Source organism: Mustela putorius, unplaced genomic scaffold (assembly GCF_011764305.1).
Source record: "Mustela putorius furo isolate JIRA1106 unplaced genomic scaffold, ASM1176430v1.1 tig00000743_pilon_pilon_pilon, whole genome shotgun sequence".
NCBI classification, from domain to species: domain Eukaryota; kingdom Metazoa; phylum Chordata; class Mammalia; order Carnivora; family Mustelidae; genus Mustela; species Mustela putorius.
The window spans coordinates 4,955,469-4,976,884 of NW_025421464.1; the positions used below are offsets into that span (position 1 = coordinate 4,955,469).

The following is a 21,416-nucleotide window of genomic DNA, read 5'->3' on the forward strand; positions in this document are numbered from 1 at the left end:
ACCCAGCCACGACCCAGGGTATAAGAGAGCAGAGTCAAGGTTGATTCCAAGGGTTTTTCTCTGAGCAAATGAATGGCTTGCAACAGGTATGACTAGAGAGGAGAAAGAGAATGTGTGTGTGTATGTGTGTGTGTCTGAGACAGGGGAATATTATATATCTGCTACTGTGTTGAGGAATTATCCTCAAAATTAGTGGCTCAATAAAACAAACATTTGCTTTCTCAGTTTCTGTGGGTTAGGAATTCAAGACTGGTGTGGTTGAGTTGCCCCGCCATTAACTGGCTGTGATCCAGGGCAAGTTACTTAGCTTCTCCGGGCAGTTCCTCTTTCAGAAAATGAGAGTTGAAAGTCCCACCTACTTTCTACAGCAGTGATTCTCAAACTAACTGCAGGGATTCACCTGGGATCCACTCCTAGTTTCTGATTCAGCAGGTCTGTGATAGGGCCAATACGCATTTTTAACCAGGTACCCAGGTGATGATGAGGTTGCTAGTTGGGGACACTTTGAAAGCCACTGTTCTAGGAGGTTCATGTTGTTCCAGGAGTCTCATGGGAAACTCTCGGCTCAGTTCCTAGGTCAAGGGAAGCGAATGCTGCTATTACTGTTTCTGCCCCCGCAGAGTCACCTCCGGGAGCCCTGTCCACAAGACACACTACCCAGTCCGCGGGAGCAGTCCCCACCACCCAGTTCAGACTGCAGCCCCCAGCACCGGTGGGCGGGGCGGCCAGAGCGAGAACTCGAGCGAGGGGTGGTGCCAAGCGTGCGCATTGGTGCGCCTGCGTGCGCAAGGAGAGGGGGCGTGGCTCAAACTCCTGGCCGGAAGCTGGAGGCCGCCGCGGCGGGCCGGCTGGCGTCCCCTTTCCGGCTGGTCCCCATGGAGGCGCTGGGGAAGCTCAAGCAGTTCGATGCCTACCCCAAGACTCTGGAGGACTTCCGGGTTAAGACCTGCGGGGGCGCCACGGGTAGGCCGCTACAGGGCCGGGGTCGCGGGGACATGGGGGTCCGAGAGCTTGGCCTGGGCGCCTGGACACGACTGGGCCTATGGGGGGCTTGAGAGAATGGAGCAGAGGCCCTTCTGACCCTCGCTCCCTTCCCCGCAGTGACCATTGTCAGTGGCCTCCTCATGCTGCTACTGTTTCTGTCCGAGCTGCAGTATTACCTCACCACTGAGGTAAGGGGCGGGCCTAGTACGTGGGCGGGGCTCGGCATTCTAGGGATGGGAGTGGGGAAGGAGAGGCGTAGGGCCAAGTCTTACTGAGGTAGTGCTGCTCCAGGTGCATCCTGAACTCTATGTGGACAAGTCACGGGGAGATAAACTGAAGATCAACATCGACGTGTTTTTTCCGCATATGCCTTGTGCCTGTGAGTACCCACCAGGGCTGGGAGTTGCAAGTTCTCAGGTGGGCTTCCAGATTCACACCTCCAGCCTTAGGTTCTGGGTGGGATTCCAGGACAGCCCCTTCCCCCTAATCCACTGCTGCCCCCAGACAGTCCCAGCATCCTCTTATCCTCCAAAACCCAGATTCTCCCCTTGCCCTAGGTTCCCAGTACCTTACCCTGACTTCCTGCTTCCAGATCTGAGCATCGATGCCATGGATGTGGCTGGGGAGCAGCAGCTGGATGTGGAGCACAACCTGTTTAAGCAACGGCTAGATAAGGATGGCATCCCCGTGAGCTCAGAGGCCGAGCGTCATGGTAACTGTGGGGAGGAGGCCAGATCTCAGATCCCAGAGCTGGACATGCCCAAGCCCTTCCTGCTGGCAAGTGGGATGTGGCTGGCCAAATGACAAATGAAGCAGCTAAGACCCAGAGAAGTCAAGTGGCTTGCTTAGGGTCCCCCTGTTATTAAGAATCAGAGTGGCCTGAAATCCAGGCTTAGTAGAGTAGTCTAGTTGGCTATCATTCTCAGAGGTCTCCAATCCCTGCCTATCACAGGTGAGTAACAGAAGTTTCAGGATGGGTCTTATGTGCTGTTACCTTGGCAGAACTCCTCTAGGTGGACCCACATTTCTCTGGGCATTCGCTTCCCCATCCCGATAGCTGAATTCAGCCTTTAGTGTTCTTCCCCTCTGGAAGGCACTTCCAAGGGTGGCTCAAGGTTAAGAGTTTACATTCTTGAGTTAGATTGCCTGAATGTAATTCAGACAAATGTATAATTTTGTCTCTTGCAGTCTATGATCTCACCTATAAAGCCATGATAAACACTAGTACCAACCACATGGAATTATACAATCAAATGAAGTCATATGTGTGTGATACCTGGTACAGTGTGGCTGCTCACCCTAACTTCTTTCCTGTCCAGCAGAGAGCAAGGAATTTGCTATAGCATTGTAAATAGGGTATAAGAAAGCAGAGTGGAGGTTGATTCCAAGGGTTTTGCCGTGAGCAAATGAATGACATGCAATAGGCATGACCAGAGAGGAGAAAGAGAATGTGTGTGTGTGTGTGTGTGTGTGTGTGTGTGTGTGAGTGTGTGTGTGAGAGAGAGAGAGAGAGAGAGAGAGAGACAGGGAATATTATCTATCTCCTGCCATGTAACAAATTATCCTCAAAATTAGTGGCTTAATAGGACAAACATTGTTTTGTTTCTGTGGGTTGGGAATTCAAGACTGGTGTGGTTGGGTGGTTCTGGCTTAGGGTCTCTCATGAGATTGCAGTCTAGCTTTTGGCTGAGGCTCTAGTCATCTGAAGGCTTGACTGGGGCTGGAGGGTCTGCTCCTAAGAGCTCAGGTGTATGGCTGTTGGCAAGATGCCTCAGTGCCTTTAAGCACACGGGCCTCTCAATAGAGCTGCTTCAGTGTCCTCAAGGCATGGCATCTGGCTTCTCCCTGTGCATGTGATCTGGGAAACCACAAGGTAGAAACTGCAGCTTCTTTTATGACCTAGCCTCAGAAGTTGGACACCATCATTTCTGCAGTATATAAGTGGTCACACAGATCAGCCCTATTCATTACGGGAGGTGGAACTACATAAGGATGTGAATACCAGGAAGTGGTGATCACTGGGGACTTCTTGGGGATTGGTCTCACAAGGAAGGATGAGGATTGAGGGGTAGATTTCAGGTTTGAGGCATGTTAAACTTGGGGTGCCCATTTTATACCTTATGATGTTCAGGAGGCAGTTAGACTACCAGTCTAGACGTTAGAGAAGGGCTGGGGAATAAATGTAGGAGTTATCGGCATGCAGATGGCATTAAAGCCATTGGACTAAAGGAGAAGACCTAAGGAGTAAAAATGTTAGTAGAGTAGAGGTCTAGGGACTGTACCCTCAGCCCCTCCAATATTTAGAAGTCAGGAAAAGAGGATCCAGGAAGGAAGATTGAGAGCCATTAAGGTAGAAGAGAAACAAGAGATGTTGCAAAAGCCAAATGGAGGCAGAGACTTTCAAGAAGAGAGAGTGAGCATCTGTCAGAAGCTGTTGATAGTCCTGTAAAATCAGTAAGAATTGATCATTGCAATTGACAACATGGAGGCCCCTGGAGACTTTACAAAGAACAGTTTCGATACTGTTGAGGATGAAAATCTGATGAAAGAACAGAAAAGGAAAGAGAGGCATTGAGTAAAAATAACGCTTTCAGGGGCACCTGGGTGGCTCAGTGGGTTAAGCCTCTGCCTTCGGCTCAGGTCATGATCCCAGGGTCCTGGGATCCAGCGCCTCATCTGGTTCTCTGCTCAGCAGGGAGCCTGCTTCTCTCTCTCTCTCTGCCTGCTTGTGATCTCTCTCTCTCTCTTTCTGTCAAATAAATAAATAAGATCTTAAAAAAAAAAAAAAACCACTTTCAGGTATTTTGCCATGAGAGAGAGCAGTGAAGGTAGGGTAGGGGCTGACAGAGAATGCAGGTGGCCTGGTGGATTTGGTAGGGAGATCAGGTGGGCTCTGTTGCTTCTCTGTTCATCGTGGAAATTGAAAGTGACGTCATGGGGCGCCTGGGTGGCTCAGTCATTAGGCATCTGCCTTCAGCTCAGGTCATGATCCCGGGGTCCTGGGATCGAGCCCCACTCAGGCTCCCTGCTTGACGGGAAGCCTGCTTCTCCCTCTCCCATTCCCTCTGCTTGTGTTCCCTTTCTCTCTGTCAAATAAATAAAATCTTTTTTTAAAAAGATATAATTGATGTATAACATCATGGGGCCATCTGGGTGGCTCCATCGATTAAGTGTCCAACTCTTGATCCCAGCTCAGGCCTTTATCTCAGGGTCATGGGTTCAGGCTCCACTTAAAAAAAAAAAAAAGAAAAAAAATAACATTTTGTAAACTTAAACATTTGTATTCCAGGTGTATCGTGTGATGATTGGGTTACACAGGTGTTATGAAATGATTACCACAGTATGGTTAGCTAGCATATCCATCACTTCACATGGTTACGTTTTGTGTTTGGTAAGAACCAATATTGAAGATCTACTCTCTTAGCAACTTTCAAGTATACAGTACGGTGTTGTTAACTACAGTCTATCCTATACATTAGATCCCACAACTTACTCATCTTATAACTGGGAGTCTGTGCCCCCTGATCAACATCTCCCTGTTTCCCCCACCTCCCAACCCCTGGCAACCACCATTCTAGTGTCTGTTTTTATGAAACAGGCTTTTTTAGATTCTACATGTAAATGAGATCATGAAGTTGTCTTTCTCTGACTTATTTTACTTAGCATAATGTCCTCAACCGTTATCCATGCTGTTGCAGATAAAGGAGTTCCTTCTTTTTAGTGGCTGAATGATACTCCACTATGTATATATGCACCACATTTTCTTTATCTGTTCATCTGTTGACAAACACTTAGATTGTTTCCATGTCTTGGCTGTTGTAAATAATGCTGCAAAGAACATGGAACTGCAGATACTGATAAGAGATACGATTTTGGGGTTTTTTGGATATATACCCAGCCATGGAATTGCTAGAACATATGGTAGTTCTCTTTTTAATTTTTGAAGGAACTTCTGTACTGTTTGCCATAGAGGCTGCACCAATTTACATTCCCACCAACAGTGCATGAGCATTCCCTTTTTCCCACATCTTTGTCAATACTACTTATTTCTTGTTTTTTGTTGTTGCTTTATTTTTAAAGAGGGTTTTTTTTTAAGATTTTATTTATTTATTTGACAGAGAGAGAAAGAGCACAAGTAGGCAGAGAGATGGGGGGAAGAAGGCTCCCTGCCGAGCAGAGAGCCCAATGTGGGGCTCAATCCCAGGACCCTGGGATCATGACCTGAGCCGAAGGCAGAGGCTTAACCCACTGAGCCACCCAAGCGCCCCGTTTTTTTTGTTTTTGTTTTTGTTTTTTTTAAGTAGGCTCCACTCCTAATGTGGAGATCAAATTCACAACCCCAGGACGAAGAGTTCCATCTATACTGAGTCAGCCAGGTGCCCCAATACTAGTTATTTCTTGTTTGTTTTTTAAAGATTTTATTTATTTGAGAGAGAATGAAAGAGAGCACAAGAGAGGGGAGGGTCAGAGGGAGAAGCAGACTCCTGCTGAGCAGGGAGCCCCGTGGTACTAGATCCCAGGACTCCAGGATCACAACCCCAAACCGAAGGCAGTCGCCCAACCAACTGAGCCACCCAGGTGTCATGTTTGTTTGTATTTATGAATGGTAACAGCCATTCTAGCAGGTGTGAGGTGATCTCTTAGGGTTTTGACTTGCATTTCCCTGATGATTAATGCTGTGGAGCTCTTTTCCATTTACCTGTTGGCCATTTGTATGTGTTCTTTTGAAAAATGTGTGTTCAGGTCCTTTCCTTTGTCCATTTTTAATTAGATCCTTTGATGTTCATTTGTTTTGCTGTTGAGTTGTATGAGTTCCTTATGTATTTTGGATAGTAACCCCTTATCAGATATATCATTTGTGAGTGTTTTCTTGTATTCCATTGGTTGTCCTGTCATTTTGTTAATCGTTCCTTTTGCAATACAGAAGCTTTTTATTGTGGTGTTGTCCCACTTGTTTATTTTTGCTTTTGTTGCGTATACGTTTGGTGTCCTAACCAAAAAATAATTACCAAGACCAATGTCAGGGAGCTCTTTCCTTATTTTCTTTCTGAAGTTTTACACTATCAGTCTTACATTTAAGTCTTTAATCATTTCGAGTTAATTTTTGTGAGTTGTGTAAGATAGGGGTCCAGTTTCGTTTTTTGCATATAAACATCCAGTTTTCCCGGCAGCATTTATTGAAGACAGTCCGTTCCCCATTTGGACCATGGAATTTAAATAAAGAGGGAAGCGAGGGCGTGAGGGGGTGATGGTGTCATTGTTGTCAAAGAATTGGTGGTTTCTGGGTACCGGAGGTAGTGAGCTGGGAACATAAGGATAAGGAGTCAGAGATTGGGATACTTGAAATTGAATTGTGGAAGGTTTGCGGTCATGGGAAATAACAGGGTCTAGGTGTGCGTGTGGGAATGAGGCTCAGATGGGAGGACAAAATACGACTTGGGAAGGCAGGAGGTTGCGTTACTGAATATTGGAGTCTGCGGTTAGGAGGAGGTAGTTAAGAGTCAGGGAGTTGAGCGCGGAGAGAAAGGTCTGAGGTGTAGCACCAAGGTGAGGTGGTTAAAGGCACACGCCTGGAAACTAGGGCTGAAATCTGCCACTTAACTGTGTCACCCTAGGCAGAGCCACTTCTCATCTCTGAGTTTCCCAATCTTTACAAGTACGATGTGGGTAATAATCATCCCAACCTTCCTCAGATCCGTGTGCGGTGAAAGACATTCTGTGCACAGTGACCTGTAGTCAGCTAACACTTAGTATTTGCTGTTACTGTTTCATTACTTGTACTTTTATTTCGAGAAATAATACATGTGCCAAAGTGCTTAGTGCTGGACACATGTGTGCACCATATAAATATTGGCTTTTTTTTTTTTAAAGATTTTATTTGTTTATTTGACAGACAGAGATTACAAGTAGACAGAGAGGCAGGCAGAGAGAGAGAGAGGGAAGCAGGCTCCCTGCTGAGCAGAGAGCCCGACACGGGACTCGATCCCAGGACCCTGGAATCATGACCTGAGCCGAAGGCAGCGGCTTAACCCACTGAGCCACCCAGGCGCCCCAATATTGGCTTTTTTTTTTTTTTTTAGATTTTATTTATTTATTTGAGAGACTGCAAGAGAGGGGGAGGGGCAGAGGGAAAGGGACAAGCAGACTCCCGGCCGAGCAGGGAGCCTGATGGGGATCACGACCTGAGCTAAAGGCAGGCGCTTAACCAAATGAGCCACCCAGGCGCTCCAGTATTAGCTATTATTGTAGCTTTTATTATGCCCAGGCCACAGACCAAAGGGCCTGTGCAGGGGTCAGGGGTGCCATTTTCGCTCTGTCTGCTCCCAGCTGATGCCCCTGCCTCTGTCCTCCCCTTAGAGCTCGGGAAAGTCGAGGTAAAGGTGTTTGACCCTGACTCCCTGGACCCTGATCGCTGTGAGAGCTGCTATGGTGCCGAAACAGAAGACATCAAGTGAGCTGGACCCTGGGGGCCGGGGTGGGGGGTTCCCACGAGGCACCGTGTGTCAGCCATCCTCCGTCTGTGGCGGGCTTCACGGCAGGTGGGGGAGTTTGGACCGGGAGTTGAGTGGGGATGTGTGCCTCAGTCACTGCTCCTGGTGCACGTGCCTGGGGCTCTATGGCCAGGCCCTGCGTGGGGCCAGAGACGGGTGGAGGCTGAAGTGGTCCCTGCTCCAGTTCAGAGTCCAGCCGCCTGGGTCCTTGGGTCCTTGGGCAGAGCCACATAACCTCTCTGGGGAAGGGGGCTGATGAGAACACGTCTCCCAGAACAGTCACATTGGGGTTAGGGTATACTGTATGTAAAGAGCTGGGATTGTGGGCCCAGTCCAGGTAATGAGACCTGTGATAGGTGGCCACTGCTTCTGTTCCTCGGGCCCTGGCCCCCAAGAAGCTGATTCAGCAGGTCTAGGGTAGGGCCTGGGAGTGTGTATTTAATATTTTCTTCCCATTGTGGTACAATATGTATGACTTTTAAAACTTAGCATTTTAACCATTTTCACGTGTTGGATTCAGTGGCATTAACTACATTCAAGTGTTGGGCAGCTGTCACTGCTCTCTGTCCTAAAACATTTCGGCATCCCCAACAGAATGGGAATATGCATTTTTAACAGTCCTGCTGCCTCTGAGCAAACGTGGTTTGAGAACATTTGGTGGCCGGGGGCGAGGCTGGCAGAGGCTTCGTTCGTGGACAGCACTGCTCTGTCTCCCGAGGTCCCGGCTCCCGGCCTGTGCCTCTGTGCGGCTCTCACCGCATGCCCCACCCCTCCCCCCTGCCCGCAGGTGCTGCAACACCTGTGAAGATGTGCGAGAGGCCTATCGGCGTCGGGGCTGGGCCTTCAAGAACCCAGACACGATCGAGCAGTGCCGGCGAGAGGGCTTCAGCCAGAAGATGCAGGAGCAGAAGAACGAAGGCTGCCAAGTGTATGGCTTCTTAGAAGTCAACAAGGTACAGGAGGGACTGAGGTGGGAAAGGGCCAGCTGAGCTGTGGGTTGGCCTCGCTCCTCGGTGAACCGAGGGCCCTCTCAGGCCCTCAGGAGACCAGAGGAAGGGAGGAGACGGCTGGAGAATGAGTGGGAATATCCCCTACAGGTGGCCGGAAACTTCCACTTTGCTCCCGGGAAGAGCTTCCAGCAGTCTCATGTGCATGGTGAGTGCACCTGCCTTCGCTGGGGGGTTTTAGACCCCGGATGCCCTGGTGGGTTTGAGTGCCCCTGCGCCTGCCCGATGCTGTGTGTCCTCGGCCCGGGGGAGACCCTCATCACGGGGCAGCAGTTTGGTACACAGTTCAGAGCACAGTTCAGGCTGGGGACCCAGACTGCCTGGGTTCAGAGTTCAGTTTCAGACCTTACTGGCTGTGCGAAACTTGGAGGAAGTTCCTTCACCTTTTTGAGCTCGTTTCCTATTTTATAAAATGGAGAGGCTGGTCCTTCTCTCCTAGGGTGCTTGTGCGGGTGAAGGCTGCGGCCCAGAGCCCGGCTGTGGGGGGCACTTGTCTCAGAGTAGTTCTCAGGATCAGGTGTGCCGTGTGGGAGGCTTGGGGGTCAGCAGGGCAGGGCTCGAACACAGGGTCAGCCCCTCCCAAGTTAGGTCAGATTTGGGGACTATGGAGCCCCATTCAATTTCTTCTCTAAAATGGGGCTGCAGATACTAGTCCCCCCCACACACACACAGGTTGTTCACACGGATGAATAAGTGGGATTTCTGTTCCTTCCCGGGTTCCTTCGTGCACACACTGGGTATGCGGTAGTCACCGCGTGCCCCTTCTAGTCTGGGTGCTCACAGCGCAGCTCCAAACGGAACACAGTCCTTGTCCTCAGCGTGTAGTAAAGAAACAGACCACAAACGTTACTGTTGAGTACTGTGAGCCCAAGAAAGGCAGGATCAAGATGACGGAGGCGAGGGGCTCTGGCGAGACGGTGCATATGTGCCATTGGTGTCGGGTGGGCGGGGAAGGACTGATGGGGAGGCATTTGAGTAAAGACCTGAAGAAGGTGAAGGAGCTAGCCCTGGGGTGTCCGGGCAGAGGTGTCTGAAGCAGAGAGAAGAGCAAATGCAAATCTCTGAGCTGAGAACGGGCTTGGTGAGTTGGAGACGCAGTAAGAAAGCGGGGGATTGGCACGCAGCGAGCAGGGCAGTGTGGCTAGGGGTAAGGTGAGCCTGGTAACGGGGCCACAGCCTGCAGGGTTTGGGAGGGCACCACAGGGACGAGGGCCCTTACTCTCCGTGAGACACACAGCCATCGTTGGGCTTTGAGAAGGTGCTACGTGCTGTGACTTGACTTGGCAGAGGTAGGCAGCACTCTGCTCCGTGGACGAGACTGGGGGCAGGACAGAACCAGAGAGGCCGGTAGGAGGCCATGGCTGTGATCCATCTGGGCACAGGATGATGGGGGCCGGGCCAGAGCCGGGGAGGGACAAGCAGGGCTGGCTGACGTTGGAGGGAGAGGCCGAGAGGCGTGGCTGATGGGTGGCGGTGGTGATGCGGGAAGGGATGGGGTCAAAGATGGCTCCGAAGTTTTGTGCCTGAGGAGTGAGAGGCATGAAGTTGTTTCGGGAGAGGGGAAGCTTCAGAAGAACGTGTTTAGATGGCTGGACAAATCAAGCAGGAATTCGGTGACTGATGTGTTCAGGCTGGTGGGCTCCGGGTGTCCTTTTAGACAGTCCGGATGCTGGTAAGCAGCTGGCTGGATCTGGAGGTCAGGGGAGAGGTCCGGCCCCGAGATACTTAGATGGCAGTCCTCGGGTATGTAAAACAGTGGAACAGGATGAGGTCGCGTGGAGGTGAGGGTAGGCAGTGAGGAGGAGAGCTCCAAAGACAGAGCGTGGCGCCTTCCCTGTCAGAGGACACGGGCATTGGGAGGAAGCAGCCGCTGGACCGGTATGGAGCGCTGGTCAGACGGGAAGGCCAGCGAAGAGGGGGTGTCCTGAAAGCCTGGAGAAGGAGGCATTTCCAAACCCAGACCCGATGTTTCTGCACGTTGACTGAGAGTCGCCCACTGGCTGGATGACCTGGCAGTGGTCACTGTGACGTTGGTAGCAGTTTTCGTGGAGTGATAGGGAGCACGCACTGTGTGGCTCAGGAAGGAAAGGGAGAGGGGTTGGAGCCTGTGAGAAAGCACCACTCTTCTGTGGAGTTTGCTTGAAAGGGAAGAGGTGGGCTGGACCTAGAGGGCAAGGGCCAGACTCGAGGGGGCTGGTGGACAAGCTGTGCGAGGCAGCAGTGGGTGATATGCAGTGGGAACAGTCCGCCGTGCCACAGAGCCAGCCAGTCCTGCTCCAGTTCTCGAGAGGGAAAAAGAAGACAGAACCGAGTGCCCTAGAAGTGTAGAAAGTCCAAACATGGCGACGGGAGGAAAGGCTGACCACTTCGGGACAGGTAGGATGACAGCTGGTGATCAGGAGATCATCGGGAAGGGTGACAGGGTTGTGGAGGAGAGAGTGGTGGCCAGACTCGAGAGCCGAGAGCTGTTGAGAGGCGCGAAGGGCCAGCCTGCGCTTCTGTGTGGATCTCGAAGGGACTAAGACGAGTAGGGAGAGTCAGTATACTTTGCCAGCTGCAAAGCTGGGGATTTTTAGGGCAGCTCGAGGGACCATGATCTGGAATGGCATTAAGAAGCAAGGCCTCACTTTGGGCTACGGAGGAGGCTAAGCGTGGGGAAGAAATCGTCACCCCTGAGGGGGCTGCAGGGAAAGGACTGTCAAGAGAGAGCCAGGCTGCAGTTGGAGCGCGACAATGAATTGAATGCATAGAGGCTGAAGAAGTAGGGGTTTCCCTGATGAGTAATGGGGCCCCCTGGGAGGGTTGGGAGTCGGGATTGTATTGGGGGATGTACAGAGCTACAGTGTGACGGGCGTCCGAGGGTGAGAGATGAGCTGGCGGTCCTGAGGGCCCAGGGACTGCGGTGAGCAGGAGGAACGGGCCTCCTGGGGGCAGCGCCGTGGCTGGTGTGGAAGGCGGTGTGCAGGGATGGGGCTGAATGCTGGGTAGGGGCGAGAGGTGGGTCCAGAGCCCCCTCTTCTGGAGGGGTCAGGGGAAGGGTAGTCTCACAGCGACGCTGGGAGACAGTCAGGGTCGCGCTGCTGGCCCGGGCTCTGGAGGCACGCAGTGAGAGGTCCGCTCTGCTGCTCCACGTGGGCTGCAGCCCGAGTCAGGGAGCCCAGAGCAGAGGTGCTCTGTCTCCCGGGAGGGTGTTCAGAACACTAGGCTACAGTTGCCTGAGGCCAAAGGTCTGGCTGAATGGAAGGTCTGGGAGCTAGTTTCTGACATCTTTGTTGCTTTATGGGGGGATGATTATGAAGTTTACCTTGTGCTTTTCCATCTTAGATCCTACCTGGTCCTCAGGACAGCCCTTTGTAGAGATCACTGAGCCCCAGAAAGGGCAAGTTGCTTGCCTAAGGTCATACAGCTAGGAAAGTGGCTTATTGGCCTCTAAATCTTTTATTCTTCCTAGGCCAGCGTACTTCTGCCCCCAAGAGCCCTTGCATTCCTCCCTGGCCAGGGAAGAGTTCCCCTGGGGATGAGACCAGGAGGAGCCTTGTTAGCAGGGCCCAGACCCTGCTGCTGAGCCAGAATATTCCAGCCTTCCTTTCTACCATGTGTCTTGCTCCGTAGTTCTCGTTGTGAAGCTCTCAATCTCTTTTCTCTTCCTCCCGTCTCTCTCCTGCCCTCCCCCATGCTGCAGTCCATGCTGTGGAGAGTAAGTGGCCCTGCCCCTCAGGGAGGCCAAGCCCCCGCTTCTGGGGCAGCCTACCCTCTCAGGACGGGAGGAGGTTTGGAGGGGCCTGGGATGGGGGTCTTACTTTTCAGGTAGGGTTCCTTCAAATAGGAGAGATCAGGGCCAGAGGGCAGGAAGCACTGGTTCTGGAATAGACAGTACAGGGTACCCATAGTGTTTCCTTTGGGGGCTCTGAGGGTGAGGGTCCGGGGGTCGGGGAAAGTGCTTGGACAGCCTTCTCAGGGCCCACCTCACCTTGGGGCTCAGCAATTGGCCCTCAGCTGTACTTAGTGAGAGACCAGAGTCAGCGGGGCTTGTCTCCAGAGGTGCAAGCAGGGACTTGGTGGGAGTGGAAACCTGGGAGACGGCCATAGAGGGCTCCCTGTATGTGTCGGGGGGAAATGGGGTCTGTGTTCTTAAGGTCCGAGGAGGGTCTGGACTCGCACACAGGCCCAAGGGGGGCCTGATGGGCGGCCCTCCAGCAGGGCCGGGCTGGGGGGTGGAGGGTCAGAGGAGCTAGGCAGTCACACTCCAAGAGGGGTGTGGAGGCCTGAGCAAGGGCGCTGAGGGAGCCAGGAGGCTGGTGCTACCCCATCTGGTGACCCCTTCTCCCTTCTCTCCTAGTCCATGACTTGCAGAGCTTCGGCCTCGACAACGTACGTACCACCAGAAGCCATGCGGGGTGGATGGGCATGGGGGATGGCTGCTGCCTTCTTGTCTCTGCAGGGATGTCCTGGGATGGGGGAATAGAGAAAAATACACCATATTCTGCCATGCCTGGCAGTCTGAGGGCAGAGAACTGAGGTCTGCACAGGCCAGAGATGGGCAGGGCTGGGCAAGAGCATCCTGGGCAAAGGGATCCTCTGGCAAAGTCAGGAGGGAGTGGAGAACTTCTCAGAACCTGCAGAGGCGGGTGTGGAGGAGGAAGCTGGAGAGGTTGGCTCGGACCAGACTGCACAAGCCTCAGGCCAAGCAGCGGTCTGGTCTTCCTCCTGCAGGCAGTGGAGGTTATTGGTCCTTGAAGCGGGGTGATTATGTAATCAGATTTGCATGTTTTTAAAGACCTTCTGATGATTGAGGTTGATACAGACTAGAGCAGGACAGGTGTCGGAGCTGGGAAGTCTGGCCCCCTCAACCCCCAGGCTAGGCTCCCCTGGCTTGAGACTTCAGGCAGACCAGGCACCTGCCACACCTGTCCGTGCCCAGCCTTTACTGGCTTTGTGGTGGAATGCCACCAGAACCTCAGATTGGAGGCCCAGAGGCCGTGGACTCTGTGAGGAAGGAGTTCCCCAGTGGGGTGTAGGGGTGCCTGTGTTGGTCACGTTCTCCCAGGCAGGACATCTCCCTCCCTCCACCGTCTGCACACGTCCCCGCCCCAGACCCAGCATCCCTGTCTGCTGCTGTCCTGCGGAACCGTTGATGGGGTGAGGCCTGGTGGGGTCTTGAGTGCCAAGGCTCACGTGCTGCTGTTGCTTTCAGATCAACATGACCCACTACATCCGGCATCTGTCATTCGGGGAGGACTACCCGGGCATTGTGAACCCCCTGGACCGCACCAATGTCACCGCACCCCAAGGTACCAGCCTGGGAGGTAGCCCTTGGCTGCCAGAGCCCTGCCCAGCACCCATGCCCAGTGCTCTGTTCCCCCTGCAGCCTCCATGATGTTCCAGTACTTCGTGAAGGTGGTACCCACAGTGTACATGAAGGTGGACGGGGAGGTGAGTCTGCAGGAGCTCAGCTGTCAGAGTCCCTCATGGTGCCAAGCACTTGAGTCCTGTTGACCTGGGAAGTGGGGTGCTGCTCTTATCCCCAGATGATGGATGGCAGGCTGGGGTCGGGGGAGTAATACACCCTCACAGCCAGAGTGCAGGGCCCAGGCTGTCAGACTTGAAAGCACTTTAACTTTCTACTTGCCCTCACTGCCTCCATCCATTCCTCTGGTGCTCACCGTCCCTGTGGTCTGCCCTGGGCTGGGGGCTAACCCTTCCTGGGGGCCCTCCTCCCCTTTCTGCTGTGGCCTATGGGGCAGCATCTCGGCAGACAGGAAGTCAGGCCTGGCCTTGCCAGGAACTCATGGTACGGCCTTGGCAAGTTGTTTCCCATCCCGTGAACCCCCACTGAGAGAATCCACCCCATGTAGCTGGGATCGGTCAACTGTAGAGAGCTGGTGACCCAGGGAAAGGCGGGGTGGTGAGGCTGAGAGTGTGTCTGGGTGGCCCCTGGGTCTTGAGTGGTCATTAGCAACGTGGGGCCTTGTTTTCTCTCCCACACAGTCCAGGTGCCACGGACAAGGGCAGGAGCAGGTGTAGGGCTGAGAGGGTTTGAGAGCCAGGTCACAGACTTGGCCCCGGCCCAGACTCTCTTCCTGTCCCAGGTGCTGAGGACAAATCAGTTTTCTGTGACCAGGCACGAGAAGGTCGCCAACGGGCTGATGGGTGACCAGGGGCTTCCCGGAGTCTTTGTGCTGTATGAGCTGTCACCCATGATGGTAAAGCTGACAGAGAAGCACAGGTGAGTGTGGCAGGAGGGAGGGGCCTGGGACTGCGGGGTGGAGGGGTACCTGCTGACCCCCTGCCTGTCCCTCCATCAGGTCCTTCACGCACTTCCTGACAGGCGTGTGTGCCATCATCGGGGGCATGTTCACAGGTTCGAAGCTCAAGGGCGTCTGTGTGGGGCTGGGGCGTGGGGGGGGATGTGAAGCTTGGGTTCCCTGCTGGAGTTTTACTTGGGGAAGGAAGACTACCTCAACAACCAAGGGGAGATGCTGGCCTAGCTGGTCAAGTGACAAGGCTCTGGGATCCAGTCAAGGGCCCAGCGGGGCCAGCACCAGCCCTTGTGTCTCTCCCCAGTGGCTGGACTCATCGATTCACTCATCTACCATTCAGCTCGAGCCATCCAGAAGAAAATTGACCTCGGGAAGACAACATAGTTGTCTCCTTCCCCCTCTGTTGTTCTGTTCTCCTGTTTCCCTTTGGCCCTGTGGTCATTCGCAGCCTCTTGCCCACCCCACCCCCACTCGGCGTCGGTCTCAGTGCAGGTTCATAAATCTGTTGGTTGTGATAGTACTGGCTGGTCTCCGTGTGGTTCTTGTCTGGTTGGAGCCTAGAAACAACCCCTCATCACAGCCACTTCCCAAAGGCAGTCAGGACTGACAGATCAGGCCAGGTGCCCTCTGGGAGCCCCACGTGGACATCCCCTGGCTCATGGGGCTTTAGTCACACCAGATGAATGTCTGTCCCACAGCCCTGTCCTCCGTCCCTCCTGTGCGGTTGTCTTTGGCCTTTGGGGCTCAGCTCCAGGGTGAAGATGGACCTTTCCAGTAGGAGCTTCCCGGAGCCACCACGGCCCGCAGGCTTATGACAGGCTGACCCAGTGGTACTAGGGCCTTGGGTGCAGGCTGGGGCTTGCCACCTCTTCCGTGATAGCTGAAGCCAGGGCCTCTCCCTGCCACCCTTGGCTCATTCTCCTGAGCGGGATCCAGGCAGGTCGTGCGCAGTCTCCAAGGTGGAGGCAGCACTGGAAAACGGAGGCGTGTTAGCAGTGGCCGTTCTGGAGGCAGGCTGGCGTCAGATCCCCAGCTCTGGAGCTGGCCAGGGCTTCCCATCACAGCCCACAGTACGTGTGCAGAGCCAGGGCCGGGAGCCCACTGCACGGCAGCCCCAGGAAGCAGGGACATTAGCACTGGGCAATTCACCTGATCGTTTCTCAGGGAGGGTCTGGGTAAGACATTCGTAGGGAGGGAAGTAGAGAGGACAGGAAGCAGGGTAGGACGATGAGAGCAAAACGTCTAGAGGCAGAAAGACCTGAGATCTAGCTCTGATGGGATCCCTCACGAGCTATGTGACCTTGGCCAGGTCTTCTTTGCAAGTTACAGATCAGATTGTGCGCTGTAGCGAGCCTTGTATTTTCCGTCAGCTGGAAACCATTTCTACTTCTTAATAATACCCCAGTTTCCTCTAGAAACTTCCCTGTCTACCTTCTCAACTTCTGTGTTGGGAGGAGGTTTGATCTCCCACCCTAAGCTCCAAGGAGGTCTCAATCCACATGTCCCCCACCCCCAGTGCGACATTGCCAGCTCTGGGCTCCGTCGGTACTGGGAAAACTAGGATGTGAATGTGGGGAGACCTGAGGTTGGTGCCGCCATCCTGCAGTTCTGGTGGGGGGGGGGGCTCTCTACAAATGACCTAGCCCTCAGAGGACAGCTGAGCCCACAGGCAGAGAACCGGTCCTAGTGACATCTTCTGACCCCTGGGACAGGCTGCCGGCTAAGCCCTGGGAATCACAACCGTGCCAGTTCCCCAAAATGCCTTTTTGCTTCAGCCAGTTTGGGTTGCGATTTCTATTATTTGCAACCAGAAGTGTGCTGATATGCTTACTCTCAGCATATCAGAAGTAGGTAAGTGCTTAGCTGTCACAGAATGGTAGAAGCCATAAGCAGGTTAAGTGAAAGGGATGTCATTGTCGGAGCAAGAGCAACAGGTGGGCCGCTCAGAAGGCATGATAGCTCGGTGGCCAGGGTTCTTGGCCTTGAACTTCCTGCCAGGTCCCATTCTTCCTCTGAGCAGCCTCACACCCCTGGGTGACTCCCCAGCACCTGTCACCCGGGGACAGTTTGTTTTCTGCCCTTGTATTATGTACACCCTAAGTTCAGGGCATCAGAGGGGAGGCACAGCCAAGTTTATTCAAGGAAAGCAGTGGACTCCCAACAGCTCCTGTCGGTGAGAACTCCCCAGGAGGATTTGAGGGGCTGGAGATTCAGGAAGAGTATGCAGGGTCAGTGGGGGTCAGGGCTGGTGGAGGGGCCGGAAGATGACCTGGCTGATCTGGCCGGGCATGGTGTAGAAGACCAGGAGGAGGAAGACGGTGACCAGGGCCAGCAGCAGCAGCAGCACCAGGATGCGCCAGTACCGACGCCAGATGAAGAAGACGAAAGTCTTAAGTGGGTTCACAAACCAGTTGAAGGAAGTTTTCGGGCGGCTGTGGGGGCGGGGGAAAAGGGGATGTCAGAATGCCCAGAAAGCCCCTGCCCCCCTCCCGCCCCTCCTGCCCCGCTTGAGCTCCGCCTCCCCCTCACTTGGGCTTGTCCAAGGGCTCAGGCTCCTTCCGCCCCTTCCCCACCGGCCGCTTCTCCGCCTCCTCCACGGTCAGCAGCTCAAACTCTGCCTCCACCTTCCCCTAAAGAAAGGGGAAACAGAGGCCAGGCTCGGAGGTGGGCTTAGGCCCGCCCCTCCTGCCCCGCCCCCGCCCCCCCACAGTCAGCAGTCTGCCGCCGCAGCCCGCAGTCAGGAGGTGGGCTTAGGCCCGCCCCTCCTGCCCCGCCCCCGCCCCCCCCCCCCCCCCCCCCGCCACAGTCAGCAGTCTGCCGCCGCAGCCCGCAGTCAGGAGTCTGCCTCACCCACCGTGAGCACGTGGACGTGGCCTCCGGGGTCCGTGAACGCTAAATCCTCCGGCCGGCCCTTCCTCTTCTTCCTCTGCCTCTTCTTGCCGCCTGGAGCCTCCCGCTGCTCCCGTTCCTCATCCTCCGGCTCCCGCAGCTTCACCACAGGCCACCAGCCCCGCAGGCGGCGGCAGCGGAAGAGGTTGCACCTCGGCCCGGCCCCGTCGCGGGCCAGCCTCACGGAGCAGAGCTCGGGGCCCCGGGCCCCCCGCACCATGTCTGGCAGCTGCAGCTCCAGGGATCCTGTAAGTCCGGAGCTCTGGGGTTAGGCCAGAGATCAAGGTCTGTCTAGCAACCCCCACACACAGCAGGACTGTGCCTTGGGGCTCAGAAGCTCCTGGGTGATGCTCAGGCCACAGCAGCGGGCCACACAGCACGGCTTCCGTGGCAGCAGCTTGTCAGAGCCCGGCCAAACAGAGCCAAGGATGGAACCGGACTGCCAAAGCAGGGACCATGGCGTCCGAGTCCAAAGTGACCTTGGATTGGGGACATTATAGGGTGGGAATAGAGGTCTGTGCTCTGGGCTAAGTTCAGTAAGGAGGCCAGAAAGCCAAGAAGAGTGACCTAGGGTCTGAAACCCAGCATCCAGGGCTAGGCTAGAGTAGGGAACCGAGAGACGGGGAGCAGGGGCAACAAGCGCAGAAATGGGGGCCTCGGGGTGAGGCAGGAGGAAGGCGAAGCCGTACCAAGGAAGTCATTGGCGGAGATGCGGTCATAGTCCCAGACTTGCAGGACCAGCACCGCCGGCTGCCGGAACTCGGCTTCTTCCAGGGCGAAGGGTCCAGGCCGGCGCCGAACGCTCACCTCCCGCTCCGTGGGCAGGTAGTCGAAGCGGAATACAAAGCGCCAGTTGAAATTCCCCTCCCCAGTCAGGGAGTTGAAGTGAACGTCTGTCTCCTGCTTATCGTGCTCCAGCCCCTTCACCCAGCTACAGGCAGGGGAGAGGGGCAGGCGGAGGGCTGGACCCCAGCGCAGAGACCCAACCCAGAGACCCGCTCTCCCCCAGCTGGCCTCCCCACCCCACACCAGGCCAGCCGCTTCCCCAGCTCCCCACACCCCTCGTGGGCCTAGGGGACAGGGCTCTGGGTGAGCCCAAGGCCCAAGCCCCCAGCCCCTGACTGCAATCTCCGCTTAGTCCGCAGCCATGGGCCTGGGTGCCCGCAGACTCACCTTTTCACATAGATGTCACTGGACAACTCTCCAGTGAGCGGGTTCACATCATCCAAAACCACATCTTCCGTGTTCCAGATGATGACTCTGAGCTCATAGCTGGGAAATGTATTGGAAGAGAGTTTTAAGACTCTTGAGGGGTTCCTGAGAGGGGCTGCAGGAAGCAGGAAGGACCTCGGCCATGGCCATGACAAGGTTGACTATAACCTCAGATACAGAGCTGGAGGCAGCAGCAGCAGGCTGACATGCAAGCTGCAGTTCTAGGGTGCAGAGGAGAGCCAGTCTGCAGACACAAGTGGGAGGGGGAGAGAGACAGCGGGGATGAGGGCTTGCGACCCCTGAGAGGCAGAAGGAGGGGCTCCAGCTTTCCTGTACTACCCCAAATAGCCCTGTCCTTGGCTGCCAGGGTTTTTCCTGGATATCCCCACACTGTCAGTCTGTGTGATTCTAGTGGGGAAGACCCACCTCTCCCAGGCTCCAGAGGTGGCGGAGGCCAGCCCCCCAACCACGCGGGTTGGTTAAGGGGTTGGTTAAGGGACCAGCATTTGAAGCAAGCTGATAGAGGAGAGTCAGCCCTGAGACTTTTGCTTGGCCTGGTAAAGACAACGTTTATTTTTCTGCTCAAGGAGTTGAGTTGGCAAGATGTAAGCCTGGCACTGTTAGCAGCCACCTCGCCCCCAGACTGCAGAAGCCTCCTCGAGAGTGACAGCAACGAAAGCAGAGCCCAGAGGTAGAAAGTGACAGATTGTGGACAACATCTGAAGCACATCCCCCTACACCAAATTCCACTCTGATGAGCTCATCTCGGAAAAGGGTTTATTGGCATTTAAACTCTTTTGGTTTCAAGTGACAGCTCCCTACTCACAATGGCTTATGAGAAGGAAGGGTATTTAATGACTCGCCCAACAGAAAAGCGTGGGTCAGCAGCCTCTGCCTGTTTCACTGGCAGTCTGCGGCAGCGGGCAGTCCCCGTGCGCCTGCCCAGGGGAGGAGGGGTCGGGGCGCTCACCTGATTGGCTGTCGAGGCTTGATGTCAACTGGGGGTGGGGCAGGCACATCCCGGGGAAAGATATCAATCCACATGTGAAGGGATCCCTGGGAACACAGGACCAGGCTGAGGGGTTCCACTGAAGACCCCTCCTCCAGCAACAGCCAAAGGAGAGAAGAGCTGGGGTCAAGAGGGCCAGTCCTGTAGATCCCTGGCTGCGGTGGGGTGGGGGTGGAGGTAAGGATGAAGGAAGAGTCCGAAAGAGGGGCTTCCAGTGCAGAGGTTGGGTTAAGGATCAGGCCTTGGAGTGGAAGGTTGAGATCAAAAGTAAGATCTGGTGTTCCCAAGGTCCAGATCCCAGGGACCTGTGGTTGAGGTCAGATTAGGAGTGCCAGCTCTTAGCCTTGGTGGCCCGGGGTGGGGGTGGGGGATCCTGAAGGAACAAAGTCGGGGGTGGAGGTATGGAGTCCCGGATGGGGGTCTAAGACTGGAGTGGGAATGCTGGGGACAAGGATCAGGAGCCAAATCAGAAGTGGCTGGGTCGTGCCCAGGTAAAGGTCTTGGGGAAGGCCCAAGGTCCAGGTGCAGGTGGGAGTTCTGGGGTTCTGAACCCTCCCTCACCTGCAGCAGCCCTGGGCTGCGGGGATGGTAGAGGGGCCGAGTTTCCACGTGCTCAGGCACCAGCTGGATCCCAAGCTCCGGCATCTCTTGCCAGCGCCGCAGCACCAGCAATGCCTGTGCCTCCTCGGGGACCTCACTTGTCACCTTGGGGCCCCCTCTACCTGCAACAACAGGTGCGCAAGCTTGGGAGCTGCAGGTGCGCAAGCTTGGGTTCTGCGCAGCTCCCAACGTTGCTGCCTTCCTCCCCCAGTCCTCAGCAGAGGTGCAAAGCTGAGGCAGCTGCTATTTGGGACAAAGCCCATGGGCTGGGAGGGCAAGTCCACAAGGCTCAGAAAGTGGGAAGATGCTTCTCCAACCACTTCCGCCAGTGAAACACCAGCAGTGGAGGGCCAGTGGGATGGGATGGGCCATGGCTTTGAGAAGACTCTCGTTTAGGGACAGACCACCAGCCAGTTATGAGGCATGAGCTCAATTCTGCAGCCATGTTTTGTCATATGGGATCCTCTATGGGCCACCCAATGTTCTGGAAGCTTGATTAGCTGTGGTCGTGCCCAGATAAAGGTCGTGCCCAGGTAAAGGTCATGGGGAAAGGGCTTCCTGAGGGCTCTTTGAAGATCATGCTCACCCACAAAGACCATTTGCTCCCTGCCATCCAAGAACCTCATCCTGACTCAGCCAAACTCACTTCCTCTGCTTGCAGAAGGAGGCAGGCTCTTTTGGGCACACATTAGAGTGGCCCCAGGGGTGCCCTGTACCTTGTTAACAATCTTGTTTCCTTGGGTTGTCCATCAGAGAGGGGCTGGTACCTGGAGGCAGGGTCTCAGGCGGTGTCAGAAAGACTTTGCTGCCCACCTTGACAGCCCCGGCTCGGTATTCAGGGCCCGGAAGGCCACAGCGTTGGCAGAGCCCCGCCAGGATCTGCGAAGGCCGGAATGCATCACGCCAGGCATTGTACCCGTCCCTGTGGGCAGAGAGGGAAAAATGCCTCCGTTGGGGTCAGCAT

General features: G+C 54.9%; 2 protein-coding genes across 3 annotated transcripts in view; one reads left to right on the forward strand and one right to left on the reverse strand.

Moving 5' to 3' along the window:
- The first annotated feature begins 790 nt into the window (after positions 1–790).
- Positions 791–15,262, forward strand: ERGIC3 (ERGIC and golgi 3). 2 transcript variants are annotated; one of them, XM_004746545.3, is made up of 14 exons: positions 791–963; positions 1,102–1,172; positions 1,276–1,363; positions 1,577–1,696; positions 7,342–7,435; positions 8,263–8,428; positions 8,573–8,630; positions 12,165–12,179; positions 12,822–12,853; positions 13,677–13,773; positions 13,851–13,915; positions 14,572–14,708; positions 14,788–14,843; positions 15,047–15,262. In XM_004746545.3, the coding sequence occupies exons 1-14, from the start codon at positions 876–878 to the stop codon at positions 15,124–15,126; spliced, it is 1,167 nt and encodes a 388-aa protein (XP_004746602.1). In that variant the 5' UTR covers positions 791–875; the 3' UTR covers positions 15,127–15,262. The 2 variants fall into 2 exon arrangements, with proteins under 2 accessions (XP_004746602.1, XP_004746601.1); XM_004746544.3 differs by lacking the exon at positions 12,165–12,179 and having other exon boundaries at positions 792–963.
- Positions 15,263–16,857: 1,595 nt separating this feature from the next.
- The window catches only part of LOC101689874 (fer-1-like protein 4), a 34,626-nt gene continuing 30,067 nt past the window's right edge, over positions 16,858–21,416 (reverse strand). Inside the window, exons 38-45 of the mRNA XM_004746542.3 lie at positions 21,220–21,374; positions 20,414–20,574; positions 19,814–19,899; positions 18,805–18,903; positions 18,321–18,562; positions 17,597–17,877; positions 17,272–17,372; positions 16,858–17,174 (exon numbers count right to left, since the gene is read on the reverse strand). Of these exons, the coding sequence (XP_004746599.2) occupies positions 16,982–17,174; positions 17,272–17,372; positions 17,597–17,877; positions 18,321–18,562; positions 18,805–18,903; positions 19,814–19,899; positions 20,414–20,574; positions 21,220–21,374 (1,318 nt within the window). The 3' untranslated portion in view covers positions 16,858–16,981. The remainder of the gene's footprint in view (positions 17,175–17,271; positions 17,373–17,596; positions 17,878–18,320; positions 18,563–18,804; positions 18,904–19,813; positions 19,900–20,413; positions 20,575–21,219; positions 21,375–21,416) is intronic.

What these genes read in the sequence shown, in the direction of transcription:
- ERGIC3 (XM_004746545.3), top strand. Translation starts at nt 876, where the DNA reads ATGGAGGCGCTGGGGAAGCTCAAGCAGTTCGATGCCTACCCCAAGACT. An exon ending in GACCTGCGGGGGCGCCACGG is followed by an intron (nt 964 to 1,101) that starts GTAGGCCGCTAC and finishes CCTTCCCCGCAG; the next exon opens with TGACCATTGTCAGTGGCCTC. An exon ending in AAGCTGACAGAGAAGCACAG is followed by an intron (nt 14,709 to 14,787) that starts GTGAGTGTGGCA and finishes TCCCTCCATCAG; the next exon opens with GTCCTTCACGCACTTCCTGA.